Below are 17014 nucleotides of genomic sequence, written 5' to 3' on the forward strand. Positions count from 1 at the left end.
TTACAGTTTTGTTACATTTGATTGTGCATTTAAAATTCTTTATATTCACTTATCTTTGTGTAACATCACCTTTATTTATAGAGAAGTTCTTGGTTTAAAACATTGCAAAGCCATGATCAGCTATAGCGTTGGATACTCAAAATTCTTGTGACTTTTTAATGAAGAGTACCCAAATTGAATATTTCCTATCACAACATCCCACACTTATTTCATGTGGTAAAATAGCACTCTGTAGTGTGCTTCTAAAATTACTTGTAAAACTGGCTTCATAACATTTAATTGTCCGTTTTAATTGCTAAATTTCCTTAAGTTCTCCTTTAGTATCCTTTCATTTAAACAGTATTTGCATAGTATCTGCTAGTGTTTAAGTTCAGGGCAAGCTCTAAAATGCTAAACAACCTCTAGGTGCAATTATAAGGGCTAAATAAGACTTTGTTTCACATCTCAGTTTTTGTATCCTGGCACCCACAGCCACTGTTGTAGATGTTGGTAAGAAGGCAGGGAATTTCTCCACTCAGCCCTGTTTTTTTATAAAGTCATGAGATACTTTTTACATTACCTTGTAGCTTTCCTGAACTGGAAATTTTATTTTTTCTGGAAAATAGAGTGGACAGTTTTTATTAAAAGACAGTTTAAGGTGTGTAATAAGAGATAAACAGGTATTATATGATTCTGTCACTTTTAGACATGGTTGTATGTCTTCTGTTTTACAAAAAGGAAGGTTACAAGTTAAGGAAATTTAAACCTTGCCCAAGAGAACCACAGAAATTGCTAAATAGGAATTTACTTCTAAGTCTGATGGCAAATTTCAGTATTACCTCTAATAACCAAAGCCAGAATGGTCAGATGTTTTTTAACCTAGTGATTTGGTAAGACAGTATTAACTTTAATCATTATTTATAGGTAGGCAAATCAGATAAACACAAATTTGGAGTAGCTAGATTTACAGAAAAGTTGAAGAAATTGTACAGAATCCCAGTATACCCCCATCTAGTTTTCACCGTCGTTAACACATTACCACACACTTTTGACAAAACTAAGAAACCAATATTGAATTATTAATATTAATTACAATCAAGATTTCATGTGAATTTCACCATTTTCCATTACTCTGTTGAGGATCCAATCCAGGGTACCACCGTGCACTTAGTTGTCTTATGTCTGCAGTCACCTCTGGTCTGACAGTATTTCATTATTTCCTCGACAGTATTGACGAGTATTGGCTGAGTTTCCTGGCAAATATCCCCCATTCTAAATTAGTCTGGGTTTTTTTGTGATTAGAATGAGGGAGTTGGAAAAAATATCAGGAAAAGTTACTTTCTCATCAGATATCTGGGGCACATAATATCCAGATTTGCCCAAATTTATCATTATAGTTCGTATTTTTCCTTTAATCTACTCCATCCTTTGAAAACAAGCTACCAAGTATAGCCCACCTTCAAAGTAGGGAGGGGAATTGAACTCCACATCCTGTTGGGGAGGGTTGTCTGCTCACTTGGAATTGTTCTGTAAAAAAACCTCTTATTTATATCTGTATGGACTCCTATATATTTCTTTTATACTTTAGGTCATAGGCCAATACTCTGTTGTTCAATTGCTCAAATAGTTCTAGCTTTGGCCTTGGGAAGTTCTTTGAGATTGGGCCATTTTATATGCTTCCATTCTCAAATAGAACAAAGTAAATGATGGAGGAGGGAGAGGAGAAGTGTTGGAGAGGGATCATCAAATAGGTGAGGGGATAGGATCTAGATCCATCATGGTGGGGTGAAGGTGGGATGACTTGACCTTAAAAAAGCGCCTTGACAATTAAAGTATCAGGAGCCAACTTTGTATCCTTGAGAGTGACTAGTAAACAGTCTGGTTTCCTTTCATGGCATTGTACACATTTATAAAAAACGTTTTTAATAACTAATAGTTCCTAAATGTATGTATTTAGCAAAGTAAAAGGTACTAGTGAATGCAAATTATTTACAATAATCAGGTAAATTCCTAAATACTTGATCGGTATCTAGGAAAGTTACATAGTATTATTCAAGGATGTAAAAAACTGGGTTTGAAGCTAAAAGGATATAGGACAGCCCTATTCCTATTACCTTAATTTAGTGGGAGAACACTTATAAAATAATTTATAGTAGAAATAACATGTGTTAAAAATGGGAAGAATTAGTCTTGCCTGGATGAAAGCAAAATGCTTTAAAGGAACTGACTTCAGTAATTCTGAAGGACATGGTTTGTAGATAAACGTGAGAAATTGTGAAGGCTCAAGTTTTGATCATGTTTTTAGGGGACCAACAATAATCATGGTTGTGAGAAACTTTGGAGAAAGAAGGAACCTCTTATTTAATTTGTCAGCGTTAAACTGGACCACATTGAACACTGAGTGAACACAATGATAAGTTAGTGTTTTACTCAGAGCACAAATTTTTTATTAACCCCCAAAGATGAAACAGCTGTAGCCTATTAGCTTCATCACACAGGCTGGATATCTCCAACCTGGATGTAATATGAAGTAAAGTTGAATGGGTGTATTCCAGGGGTAGAATTGACAATGAGATTTGATTTCTGTCTTCTGTAGTGAAACTGCCTGATTTGAATTTTTACTTTATAGTAGCTGTATCACCCTAGTTCTTTGTGCCTGGCACATAAGCACACAGCAAATACTGACATTTTTTTAGTTTGGTAAGCCCATTATGTAACAAATACGTAGCAAACTGTTTCCTCTGCATTTGAAAGATTTGATTTCTTATGTGAGCAAGGGTAGAAAGAAAAGGAAATGTCAGGATTTATAAGGAATTTACATGTAAAAGAAAATCTTGTTCAAGGATTATAAAGACATATTTAACACTTGGAAAATTTTTGGCACACCATTTCGCTCCTGTCATTAGTTCCATTTTGATTGCATTTGCTGGGGCTGTTTGAATCAATATGATCTCTTTATTTTCAGATCCCTGATTTTTTTCATCATTCGATGAATTACCACAAGCCTTCTAGAGGGTAATTTGTCAGTCTCAGTATTTTAGAACATAACCAAAGAATTATGTTACTCAGTTATTTACAAATGTTGATTGAGTCTGCTGCATGCTTGGTAGTGATTAGATGGTAAAACAGCAAGGTATTCTAGTGACTGTATCAAAACTAGGAAAGCAAAATAATTACAAATTTTAATTAGTACCATGAAGGAAGTACGGAGCGGTGAGTAGAAGACCTGAAAGTCATGCAGATCATCTTTGGGAGAAAAATTTCTAAAATAATCTATACCCGAGTTGCTAAAGTGAGAATAATTCCTAAAAGATCTATACCCAAGTGCTAAGATAGACTTGATGCTGGTGTAAGGCAATGAGTTTAAAAAAGTATAAAATGAAGTGGCAGAGATAGAGGCTCTATCATTCAAAGCCTCTAGGCCATAGAAAAGAATTTTAATAGATTCTAAAGAGTTGGGAAATAGTGAAAGGTTTGAAGTAATCCTAGTTAGCTTTAAGCAAATTAGGCTACTACTTGGAGAACAGATTAGAAAAACCTACTTTATGGGAAAAGAATAGTGAGGCTTTCTTAAACAGATTGAAATACAGCATTTGTGTAATCCATATAGTCCTAAATTTGGAATTACGTAACTAATGTATGGGTCTTAAAACCTGAAAGTAAGATTACAGCAATAACATAAGAGGAAGAAGGTAAGTGATTTATTTATTTTTTATGTTAGCGTGTGTGTGGGCACATGAGTGGGGGCGGGGGGAGCAGAAAGGAAAGAAGAGGGAATCCTAAGCAGGCTCTATGCTGTCAGTGGTGAGCTTAACCTGGGTTTTGATCTCATGAGCCAAAATCAAAAGTGGGACGTTTAACTGAGCCATCCAGGTGCCCCAAGAAGGTAAGTGTTTTAAACTATTGTAAGATTCATTCCTCAAGAAGTAGTAAAAGTACTAATTTAAGGTAAACTTTAATAGTCAAGAACACATTCCGATTTCCACAATACAACAATAAGTAAGAAAAACAAGATAATAGGGCACCTGGGTGGCTCAGTTAGTTGGACGTCTGACTTCATCTCAGGTCATTTCACCGTTCGTGGGTTCAAGCCCCACGTTGGGCTCTGTGCCAACAGCTGTCTCAGAGCCTGGAGTCTCTTTCAGATTCTGTATCTCCCTCTCTCTATGACCCTCCCCTGCTCATGCTGTCTCTCTCAGAAATAAAACAGTAAAAAAAAAATTTTTTTAAGAAAAATAGGATAATAAAACTTTGATAATCCTAAAAGAGGTTTTAGAAAGACAAGTACATTAGGCTAGTTAAACTATCTGTAAGTGAAAATGGATTATACACCCCAATTATATCTTCTCACACTATATTGAAAACACAAAAAAACCTGTTAAAACTTTATAAGCTATGCATTCAGAATAAGAACACAGGTTGAAAATAAGGTGGAAACAAGGTTACCAAGCAAATACTAACCAGCATGTGGTGATAGTAATACAAACAACTGAGCTAGTGAGGTAACAGAAACTGTATAGTGATAAGAGGGTCTATTTTAACACTAATACCATATACTTGGAAGTGCACTTAAGACCCAGCTTCTAAAGCATTCCATATCAAAGTCTAATAACTTCAAAATATTAAGACTGAAAGGGTGAATAGATCTGTGTATTTGGAAATCATAATGCCTGTTTCTTTACGGAGAAAAGGGTAATATCAAGCAGACCTAACTGGTAATTGTGAAACATTTACATCCAACAGCTGCACATAGAATATTCTCACAGACTAGAACCATACAGCAGTTCTCAAAGGATTTATAGTACAGAGTACATTCATTGACTAGTGGAATTAAACTAGGACTCAATAGCGAAACTAGAAAGTAGGGTTTAGCACCCCCATATGGCAAGGAACATGATGGAAATTTGAAGGTATTCTGAATGGTAATGAAAACATACTTGAGAGTTCAGCTAAAGGGGCACTTAGTGGGAAATGTGTAACTTTGAAACTATGTATTAGGAAGAAAGCTACACCAGTATCTAAGTTTACATGTCAAGAGTGTAAAAAACAGATCCAACACAAAGAAAGTGAGAAAACAAACCTAAGCAGAGAACTTTTGCTTCATGACAAGATTTATCCTTCCACCCAAAACCACACACAAAAACCCAAAACACTGTTTCAGGACACTGAGCAAAACGTATGGAAGACTGCTAATATGATAAAGGGAAATAAGGTGAACCCTATTTAATTGCTGCCAACTTACTCCCTTGAGAAAATTTCTGAGCTATGTTCCAGGAGTTGTGTGGGTGGAGATTCGCAGTCTCCAGGAGTTGAGATAGGAGTAGGAAGAACAGGAAAGACTGGGCCACTGGGATCCTAGTAGGTCCTCCAAGTCTTCAGGTGAGTCATGGTCAGCATATGTCTGAAAGGAAACAGACAAATCCAAGAAACTCTTTAAGAACCCCATGTAATAGTCCATCAAAAAGTAAGTTAAACCTCCACCTTATGACCATCGCTAAAAAGTAAAATAATCTATTTTAAAGATAATGTTAGGAAAATATATGAGAATGTAACAGGTGTAGGAATCAAGAAGGAGAGCCCTTTATTAAACAAGAATCCTCAAAACCAAAAAGGAAAAAAAAAATTCTTTTCTGAATAAATGTTTTACATAGGATAGTAGACCTGACAGAAAAAGTAAAAAACAAGTGATAGGGTAGGAAAATGAGAAACTGGTGGGATCTCTAAGGGTACAAAGAGCTCTTACAAATTAATAGCATATGACAATTCAATAAAAATGTACAAAGCAATTAAAGAGGAAGTTAATATACACGGAAGTGGATTTAACTTCCCTAGTGTATTGGATTTAAGTTTACTAGTATTTGTAGAAATCTAAACTAACAAACCAATTTACCCATCAGATTGTAAGTATTCTAAACAGCAGTGTTAGGGCTGGCAAGTGGAGAAGCAGAAACTCATGTACCTTGAGAGGAAATATTTTTCCGCAAAGAACTGGAAAGAATATACCTCAGTCTGTTAATACTGGTTTTGGGAGTGAAAGAAGAGGTGGAGTGGATACTATTAGTATTTTAAGATCTTTAGGTTTAAATGCTTTAGATTTTAAGATATTTAAGTTTAAATGCTTTAAACTTGGTTTAACAATTTGTTATAATATTTAAAATTATAAAATCAAGGCAATTTAAAAACCATTTTAGTACATTAAGTAAAAGATGGTAGTGATCTGAGCCAGGTGGTAGGTCTTGTATGCGGAGATGGAGACAAGTGAATGTATATGAAGTATATTTTGAATTATAGTATTACTGGATGATGGGCTGGAAAACAGGTGATGGAGAAGGAAGACTCAGGGATGGCCGCTGGGATTCCGGCTTCAGTAAGTGGTTGGTATATTGTATTCTGAGATGGGGAGAACCAGGAGTGGGGAAGAAAATTTGAAGTTCCATTTGAACACATTGAGCTATCTATTGGCTATTCAAATAGGATGAAAGTCAATTGGATATATGAAACTGGAGTTCAAAAAAAAAGTAAACTGCAGATGTAAATTGGGGGCCATCAGTGTATAGCAGTTCACATCTAAAGATCTGTCATGTAAAAAGTAAGTCCTACAAGTATGCACACCAGTACATACAAGAATATTGCAGATATATATTTGCTTCTGAGAGCAAAAATTATAGTCCAAAGAGAATTTGGATTATTCATGGTATATCTACAGTCCATTCTGTTTGGCATGAGGTAAGGTTTATGTTAATTTATATTTTCATATAGGTATCCAGTTTTTTCAGTACCATTTGTTGACAAGACTCAAACTTGCTGAAAATTAATTGAACGCATATGGACAGATGTGTGTATACCTATCTTTTATCTGTATACCTGTATCCTCCTCGGTGTGTGTGTGTGTAGCCATATATATCTACCTATTTAGATAGAAGATAGATACAGCATTCTGTTCCATTGAACAGATATGTCTGTCTGTATGCTATTATACACTGCCCTACAGATAACAATGAAAATCTGGTTAAAAACAACAACAACTAAAACTCACTGGAAAGCGTTCAAAAGCATACAGAGATTGGCAAAGAGTTTAATCTCAAAACTGCAACTGAAAGGGCTAAGAATTAAGGGTTACTGGCCTTTTGGACTGAGTGATGCTCAACCCTCAAATATCTGTAGGAAATCAGTGATGGAAAAATCTGTCTCACTGGCAAAATGCCAGAGATAGGGAGTTCAAGCCTGAAAAGACCACTGCGAATTTAAATAGGAAATCCAGGTGATAACCTTAAAAAGAATGAGAGAGAATTTCTATCCAAATATATGTTTGACAGCTAAACTATGCATGAACGAGAATCCCCCCTGGAGCCTGGTGAAAAACCAAGTGAAGACCAGAATGAATCCTAGTCTTAAAAGATAAAACTACCCAAGACCTATGTCCATGACATTGATGCCCTTCTTAAATGAGTTTATTCTCCACCATGTTCACCTTAGGTGGTAAAAACTTGAAACTTTACAAGCTTGAAATGTAGGGCACAACCCAAAGCTGGCAGAACAGCTGGAAATTAGAGGAGAATCCATAGAAGTCAGGAAAACCACAGATAGGGTAGACCCCATCACTAACCGCCCAACAAACTGTAGCACAGGGTAGATCAAAGAATCCAGTCACTACAGTGTATTAACTACAGTGTCCAGTTTTCAACTAAAGGCTACCAGGCATGTAAAGAAACAGGAAGAAAGTTTGAAGAAAATGCGGTCACTACAAAGGGACTCCGTATACTCAGATGTTTGATTTAGCAAAGACTTCAAGCATCTCCTTTATTTTGTTGAAATAGTAATTATATTGATTGATGTTGGGGTGTTTAAATCTACTTTGGGTTCCTAAAATAAATCCCATTTGATCATGAAAACTATATAATTTTTCCATTTTTTCATGAAAATTGTACATAAATTTTTAAATTGGATTTTATAGGAGATCTTACCTCCATGGCAAATCACAAAAGCCACTGAAGTTAGCATTTCTTTTTTCTGTTATTTCAGATTTTAAAAATCAATTTTGCACTAAAACATAAACTTCATACATTAGGGATATCTGTATGTTTCTTTTATATCCCTAACAACTAACATAGTAGTTGACATAGAATAGGTGCTTAATAAATATTTTTTGAATGGATGGATGACAAATATGCTGGGGGCACCTGGGTGGTTCAGTCAGTTAAGCGTTGGACTTTCTCTCAGGTCATGATCTTGCGGTTTGTGAGTTCGAGCCCCGCATTGGGCTCCAACAGCTCAGCCTGGAGCCTGCTTCAGATTCTGTGTCTTCCTCTCTGCCCCTCCCATGCTTATGCTCGCTCGCTCGCTCTCTCTCTCAAAAACAAACATTTTATAAAATATGCTGAAATTAACAATTGGATTTATGGAATAAGAATTGTAGATATTTTCCATCAATAATGAGCCACAGTGAAATAGTTATTGATCTTGTTTTTGTAACATCTATTTCAAGATTTCTTAGTGCAAGTTCAGTAGACATAGCAAAATAAATTCATCAATACTAGCTAAATATTGATATATGTTGTGAATTTTAAAATATAAGATATTTACACAAAAAATGTAAATTATTTCTAGAGAATAATTTAAGAATAGATAACGGGTAAAGGGCACCTGTGTGGCTCAGTTAAGCGTCCGACTTCAGCTCAGGTCATGATCTTTCCAATTTGTGAGTTTGAGCCCCATGTTGGGCTCTGCACTGACAGCTCAAAGCCTAGATCCCTGTGTCTCCCTCTCTCTCTGCCCATCCCCCACTCATGCTCTGTCTCTGTCTCTCAAAAATGAATAAACCTTCAAAAAATTTTAATTAAAAAAATAGATTGGGTCATTATATACTTAAAAAAAACATATTTGAATATGTGGTCTTTCAGTAATCTGACTCTAATACTCCATTGGTCTGTTGATTAAGCAGACCTGACAGTTTGTGCACTCCAAGGAAAACAAAATGACCATAGTTATGTATTAAGTAGTACACCCCTAAGAAAGATATCAGAGGTTCCTTAAGCAAAGCATCTATTTGTTATTTAGAAATTCTCTTTAATATACGGTACAGCATGTTATTAGGTTGGTCACTAGAGGGTGCTGGTGTTTCAGACCAACACAATTCAGACTATTTATGCCTTGACACTAAAAAGTGCTGGCCAGAATCCGCCTGGCAGCATCCTATTTCATGGCTCTTCAGATGCCCTAAATCACTTGTTTGCATTGGTAAGTAACTAAAAAGCTGACAGCTTAGACTAAGATGAAGCAAATCACTGAAAGGAGGAAAGAGTTACACAAAAGATCTTAAATGCAACACATTTAGTGCATTGGTATAGAGGTGACTAAAGAGTCTAACATTAACTCTGTTACTCTTACAAAGTACAGTTAGCTACAGCATACACTGCAAAAAATTTTCAAAAATATGAAAAAGAATAATTTTGATGTAACTGGAGAGACATGAGTCATGAAAAATTTTTAAGTTTTTAAAATATATAGTTCATTACTGAAAATTTTAATTTGATATGTACTTTCATCCAATGTGTGTTAAAGTATATAATATACAGTATTTTTTAAATGACGTTTTATTTTTTTAATTTTTTTAATGTTTTATTTATTTCTAGGAGAGAGAGAGAGAGAGAGAGAGCGTGAGCAGGGGAGGGTCAGAGAGAGAGGGAGTCACAGACTCTGAAACAGGCTCCAGGCTCTGAGCTGGCAGTCAGCACAGAGCCCGACTCAGGGCTTGACCCACGAACCGAGAAATCATGACCTAAGCGAAAGTCCGACACTTAACCGACTAAGCCACCCAGGCGCCCCTAAAATGACGTTTTAGAAATTTTCACAATTATGGGTTTCAGATTAATTCAAATTAATAAGACAAAAGTTTGGGAAGATTTAAAAAGTAAAACACTATTGCTTCCTAGCTGTCAATCTCATTAGAAACATGACATTTTAAAAGAGAAAATTCAAAAGTGTAAGAATAATTTTAATGACTGCAAAACACAAAATAATAATGTCATTAATGAATGTTGTTAAAATGGAGTTGAAATTACATTTTTTTTTCTCCTTTAAAAACTATATAAGCCCTATAAGGATTTCCTCCCCCCCCCCCCAAGGTCTTATACAGAATTAATACAACAGTACTGAAAGAATGTGGGAACATATTCCATTCTCATCTCCTACCACTCATTTACACCCCCAAAAAGCTAGGAAAGTCCAAGAAACTATCAGGGCTTCCTCCAGAAGTCAATCTGAAGTCTGAATAATGGTATTCATACCGCTATATGATATGGTTTAATTTCTTAAATATGAGGGGAAAATGAAGTTTCCAAATGATTTTCAAAATCTTTTCATTTCCTGGACAACGTGAAGAGACAGAAAAGCCAGACCTTTCCGAAATGCGGGAACAATGTTTCTATTATTCTTCACCTGCTAAGAATTAATTATGATATTTATGCAAACAACATTGTAAAGATGGAGCCTGGAGAAGTGCTGGAAGACCTTGGGCACATTCTATAACTTCATGGAGCCTCGGTTACCTCACCGTCAACGGGGAGTAATAATTAAATAGTAACAAGACTTTGGAAATCTCTGATAAAACGGGAAACTGCTTGTGAAAACACCCTAAATACTCGCTTAGTAAAAGATGTTACTAGGCAGTTATGCCCATTTTCACTAAACGTGAAGACCTTCCTAACATTTAAGTACAGTTTCTAGTCCTAACTGTCTGAGAATAGGCGAAGGTTGGAGAAGAGTTGGAGGCTTCGTAAGAGCATACTTTTCTCCGCACCCCCTTCCCTCCAGCTCCCGTAGGCTGGCGGCAGTTTTTCATTATCTCAGATATGCAAGTGGCTGCCACCTGCCTCTAGCCACTTTAGCCCTAGCTAATTTTTTTTTTTTTTAAACGGGGGCGGCGCAGAATTTAGGTGGAGAGTGGTTCTTGCGATTAATCTTGGAATTCGACCTTCTGATTTCATTTTGTTTCCTTTTTACGTGTTCCCTTAACTGTCTCTGAGGCACTACGAGTTTTATATGATCAGGGCGCCCCCTGGGAACAGAGCCGCTTGGTCCCAAAGCATAGAAAAGGAGAACAGTCCACACTCGGCTCTACAAAGGAGTGTGGTTGGCCCGGCTTGCTTAGAAACAGGTGAGTTACACTTGCCAGGGTTACAAAAGAGCTTCGAGAGGAGGGTCGGGTCCCTGCGTCAGCGTCGGTGCACGGGCAAGGAGCGGGGCGGGAGCTCGGGTCGGCCTTGGCAACTTGCCTGGGGTCGGGAAGCGCAGGGAGACATTTTAGCCCGGGCCGCCCACGGCCGCTCCTCCGGCAGAGAAGAGGAGGAGGCGCGGCTCAGGGAACAGCCGGGCGTCGCGTCCGGCCCGGAGTCGGGGCAGGGGGAGCCGTCCGGAGAGTGTCCAGCCCTCGCGGCCAGGGCAGCGGCCAGGCAGCAGCCGGGGGACGCGCGCAGCGGCTCGTGCATCCTCCCCCCCAGCGCCCTTCTGCCCACACCCCCGGCGCCCCGCCCTCCGCGGCCTCATACAAGGGGCCCGCGCCTCGCGCGCCTCGGAGCTGCAGGCTTTCCGGAGCCGACGGCGCGGCTGCCTGCAAGCCCAGGCGCCGTGGCTAGAGGCCAGAAGTAAGGCGGCGGCTGCGCCCCGCACCATGGAGGGCAGCCCAGCCCCAGCCTCAGTCCGGACGGACACCGACCTGCGCCGCCGCCCGCGCCCCGTCTGCCAGCTCCCGCTGCTGCTCTCCGGGCGCCGTCCTCGCCTCACCTCGAAGCCAACATGAAGGAGACCCGTGGCGACGGGAGCGCCCCTTTCTGCACCCGCCTCAACCACTCGTACCCGGGCATGTGGGCGCCCGAGCGCTCCGCCGCGGCGCGGGGCAACCTCACGCGTCCCCGCGAGCCCGGCGACGACTGCGGCTCGGTGTCCGTAGCCTTCCCCATCACCATGCTCATCACCGGCTTCGTGGGCAACGCGCTGGCCATGCTGCTCGTGTCGCGGAGCTACCGGCGTCGGGAGAGCAAGCGCAAGAAGTCGTTCCTGCTGTGCATCGGCTGGCTCGCGCTCACCGACCTGGTCGGACAGCTGCTCACCAGCCCGGTGGTCATCGTCGTGTACCTGTCCAAGCAGCGCTGGGAGCAGCTCGACCCGTCGGGGAGGCTGTGCACCTTCTTCGGCCTCACCATGACTGTCTTTGGGCTCTCCTCGCTCTTCATCGCCAGTGCCATGGCCGTCGAGCGGGCGCTGGCCATCCGGGCGCCGCACTGGTACGCGAGCCACATGAAGACGCGCGCCACCCGCGCCGTGCTGCTCGGCGTGTGGCTTGCGGTGCTCGCCTTCGCCCTGTTGCCGGTGCTGGGCGTGGGCCGGTACACGGTCCAGTGGCCCGGGACGTGGTGCTTCATTAGCACCGGGGGAGGAGGTAACGGGACTAGCTCTTCGCACAACTGGGGCAACCTCTTCTTCGCCTCCACCTTTGCCTTCCTGGGGCTCTCGGCGCTGGCCGTCACCTTTGCCTGCAACCTGGCCACCATCAAGGCCCTGGTGTCCCGCTGCCGGGCCAAGGCCACGGCGTCGCAGTCCGGTGCCCAGTGGGGTCGGATCACCACCGAGACGGCCATCCAGCTCATGGGGATCATGTGCGTGCTCTCTGTCTGCTGGTCGCCCTTGCTGGTAGGTGATTTCAGCTTGTGTGCGAAGGTCTGGGCGGGCTTGCGCGCCGGCGGGCAAAGGAAACCTCTGGATGCAGCAGCACCTGCAGGGGTGTGTGTGCGACCACAGAGGACCGGAGAGGCCTCTGTCCCGCTGTCTTGGTTGTGGCTTCAGAGTTGAGCACCTCCTTAAAAGTGCCAGGCATCGCATTAGGCTTTGTTTATGGACCCATGGAGGCCACCGGGCTGCTCCCATTCTAATCAGAACGAATAGGAGAATGCCCAGGTGTCATTTCAGTGCGTATGCAGAGAAACAGATTTGTAATGGGTGCAGTAGGGGCAGAATGGCTGTGACAACTGTCGCCTGCTGCTGTGCGTTTTCTCCTTATTTCAAGTATCTCATGCATGCTGAGACGATTTTCAGTCCGCAGAAGTATTCTACCTGCAGCAGCTAGTGGGCACAGCCCTCTTGCAGTTTCTGAGACACTGCACGCTCTCCCAGCACAGCTGGACTATCCTTCCTTGTAGGTTCACTGTTGATTGGAAGCAAGAGAGTGAAGGAAGACCCCCTTGGCCACTGCAGCCTGCCTGGGCCCTTTGAAATGGTGCTGTGCCCTCTGGAGAGTGCTTGAACCCACATTCAGTCAGGGGGACCCCAAGGCCTGGGAACTCTGGCCAGCCTATGCTTGCCCCTGTGCCAACCACCAAAGGCTGGAGCAAGGCCAGTTCTGAGATAGGATGGTAGGGGTTCCTGCACTTCCTGGCTCCTCACAGAGGGGCGCAGCCTGGGAGCAAGTGATGTTTACACATGCTCCTTGTGTAACACCCACACGTCCCTTGTGCTTTCCAGACTCTCCTCTCTGGTGCTTTTAGCTGGAGACTTCTGTGAGTAAGTGTCCTTTATGAGTACCTGATGAGTGGATGTTCATTTGGCTTCCAAGCAGCCTCGCTTAATAGGAGGCATTGCAGCAAGAGTGACCTGGTCAGTGTGGAAGAGTTACAGCAGATGATATATTGGACCTGAAAATTTAATAGAATTTATGGTGAATAGTGAAAAACTTCTTAAATCCATGGACAGTGTTCAGAACCCATTCTCATATAGTTTCTTTTTTGGCGATACAATATACATAGCATGAAATTTACCATTTTTAAGTGTGCAGTTCAGTGGTGTTAAGTATATTGACGTTGCTGTGCACCACATCACGTTTAATTTTAAACCCCTTGTATTTAAAAACAGAACCTTGGTGCCTTTTCCCCTCCCACTCTCCCCTGCATTTGACAACGCAGATATTCCAGAATACCTATGTTTAACTGGTATGCTATATTTAGAGCACAAGTCTTGCCTCCAAATCAGTGACATGTGGTGACAAGGGGTTGTGCTGGGACCTCGCTGCCCGCAAGTGACCATGTGGTCACAGATCTCTGTTCCAGGAACTAGAACTCAGGCTGATGTCATCACTATAGCTTATCAAAGTCAGCACCTATTTAGACACCTTTACTCCTGTGGTTGAGGAATGAGGTATATAGGTGCCAACCAGAAGGGAAAAGAGTTCTAAAAAAATAAACACTTAATTAAGGTGTGGTAATTAACATAACTTTAAGGGCAAACAACATCTGAATTTTTCGCAGTTGTCGCTTGAGAGCCATATCTTTGAGTCTGCTCTTATCACACACTTTATATCCTAAAGGAAATGCAGTTAAATCGTATGACATACAGTTACCTATACATTTAACGAGACAAAGAGAAACTGTGTAGTGTGTTCTTATTTCAAAACTTTGATTCTAATGTGAGGGGCATGATAGCCTTAAGAATTCAAATCAGTTCTGAACATTGTAAGCTGGGATGGCCAATCTCACTCTCTTAAGAAAGACCTATTTAGAACTAGTCTTATTTAATTTCTGCATTCAAAAAATATTAGCTGGTTTGCAGCATTTTATCAGACACTGTGTTGATTCAGTTCTTATAAAAACTTAAATTGAACTTAAAATCAAGTAAATTCAACATGTGACCGTATCAGAGAGGAAAGATTCACGGTTTCCAAAGTAGGTACTTGACAAACTAGAGGAAGTGCTTCTGTCTTCTGTTTTGTGCACCATGGAAGTTAAATCTTCAAATATCTTCAGGAAGGTCTGCAATAAAAAGTTGGAATCATTTCAAAAGAAAGAAACTGGTAAAACTGCTTTTTTAATAAGTTAGGGAACTGTAAAAATAAAGACACTAGAACTTACTGACTTGAATTTTCAATGTGCTAATGTTGAAGTGAGAGATCTTTTTTACACCTGTTAATTTTTTTTTAATGTTTTATTTATTTATTTCTGAGAGAGAAAGAGAGACAGCATGAACACGGGAGGGCCAGAGAGAGAGAGGGAGACACAGAATCCGAAACAGGCTCCAGGATCTGAGCTAGCTGTCAGCACAGAGCCCGACACGGGCCTCGAACCCATGCACCATGAGATCATGACCTGAGCCGAAGTCGGACACTCAACTGACTGAGCCACCCAGGCGCCCCATACCTGTTTTCTAACTACAGGTGAAATATATAGATTCCCTATTATTGTTGAGTTGGGCATAGGATACTAATACAATTATTCAAACTCCTTACTTAAAATGACCCTGAATATATCTTATTTTGGAGACTATCACAATTATAATAATACTCAGTTGTTACTGCTAGAAATCTTAGCAGAGATACCATAATAAGAAAATGACTGGCAACAAGCTCCTGCTACATAAATACTTACAGATTTATCTATGGTGCAAATAAAACCTTCTTTACTTTTTCTTTTTCCCAGAAACTTTACACAATACAATGTGAAGGGCGCCTGGGTGGCTCAGTCAGTTAAGCGTCCAACCTCAGCTCTGGTCATGATCTCATGGTTCATGGTTTTGAGCCCCACATCAGACTCTGAGCTGACAGTGTGGAGCCTGCTTGTGACTCTCTCTCTTTCCCTCTTTCTCTGTCCCTCCCCCACTTGCTCTTTCTCTCTCATAAACAAATAAAAATATGTAAGATGTGAAATTGAGAATACAGTGGGAAATGATGTCACTGTGATAGACGATCTACAATTTGTAGTAACTTCAGGTTTATATGAGGCATCAAATCCTATTGGAATCCACCAGTTGACTGAGCAGTGCAATCTGTTCACCTTTTATTATTATTTTATTTTTTTTCTGAACCAAATTCACCAAATTGTCCAGTTATTATACATGATAGCCAAGTTTCCAGGAAACAAGAATAACCTTAGGGTGTTGTTCACAAAAAGCCATGAGTACATTTTGTAGTTTTGTAAACCTCACGCTCTCCAGACAGGCGGAATGTGGCTATCTTAAAAATAGTGAATATAAGGCTACCTTTTTGAAAAGTAAGGTCTGAGGAACACCTTTGGACTTGGATAAAAGCAGCCTTAGAAACTTTTGCCTTCAGTCTTGAACCCGCAAATTCTGCTCAATATCCACAAATGTAAGTAGAGATGATTCAATTCAAGAAGGCATTTCACAGTGTGGATATGACTTTGTTTAAATATTAGGAATCACTGCTATATTTTTGACAAATGAAACTTGTCTTAAGTACATCACATGTGGTGTATATATATGATAGATATGTATATGTGATAGATAAATATATGCGATAGACTATTTTACAGAGGCAATCCTGTTTCATAATATAAAAAAGTATTACACGATTGCTAATCTTCTCAGCCTCTAAATTTCAGCCCTACTTAGGATGTTGCTCCAGGGAAAATGATTATAGAAAAACCTTCTGTAATTTGTTTTTATAAGAATTGGGATTATTCAGAGTTTATAACTTTTTGTGTTTATTGCTTTATTTTTAGGCACTGTGGAAGGGATATTAAGTAGACTTTTTAAAAACTGGCTAAAGAGTTATAATCTGCTCAGTGGAGTAGAATCTCCACATTTATGAGTGAATTGGAGAACAACACAAGGGTTGATGTAATTAGTACTGCCTTCGGCTCTGGGAAGAAGGTCCACCTGACTTTACCAGAGTGGACTTCAGGGAAGAGGTGGGATGGCATAGCTTGACCTTGTGGCTGCGAGTGAGCGTGTCCAGGAGCCAGAACATTAGGACCATGGGAAAATGCTTTGAAAAGGTTTATGGAATCAGATTGAGGAGGTTAGGATGAAAGTGGGATAAGGACTATGTTCTTTTGTCAGTAGACCATAGGACCTCTGTTTTGAGTTTCTGAATAGGGACAGGGTTTTAAGAAGATTGACAGGGCTGTGGTTTGCAGATAGATTGGGGCTGGAAAATGGGAAAGTGAGATCAGTTATGACTTACTTTCACGAGTCATTTAGGGCTTTAGGGTAGAGACAATGGGAAGAGATGAGTCAAGGAAGAAAGGTGATAGAG

The 17014-nt window shown here is 40.6% G+C and overlaps 1 protein-coding gene across 1 annotated transcript in view; it reads left to right on the plus strand.

Moving 5' to 3' along the window:
- Nucleotides 1-11649: 11649 nt before the first annotated feature.
- PTGER3 (prostaglandin E receptor 3) overlaps nucleotides 11650-17014 on the plus strand; it is a 31331-nt gene continuing 25966 nt past the window's right edge. The window contains exon 1 of the mRNA XM_039217315.1: nucleotides 11650-12666. Coding sequence (XP_039073246.1) covers nucleotides 11773-12666 — 894 coding nt within the window. The 5' untranslated portion in view covers nucleotides 11650-11772. The remainder of the gene's footprint in view (nucleotides 12667-17014) is intronic.

This window comes from Hyaena hyaena, unplaced genomic scaffold (genome assembly GCF_003009895.1).
Source record: "Hyaena hyaena isolate Hyena2069 unplaced genomic scaffold, ASM300989v1 scaffold_680, whole genome shotgun sequence".
Classification (NCBI taxonomy): Eukaryota; Metazoa; Chordata; class Mammalia; order Carnivora; family Hyaenidae; genus Hyaena; species Hyaena hyaena.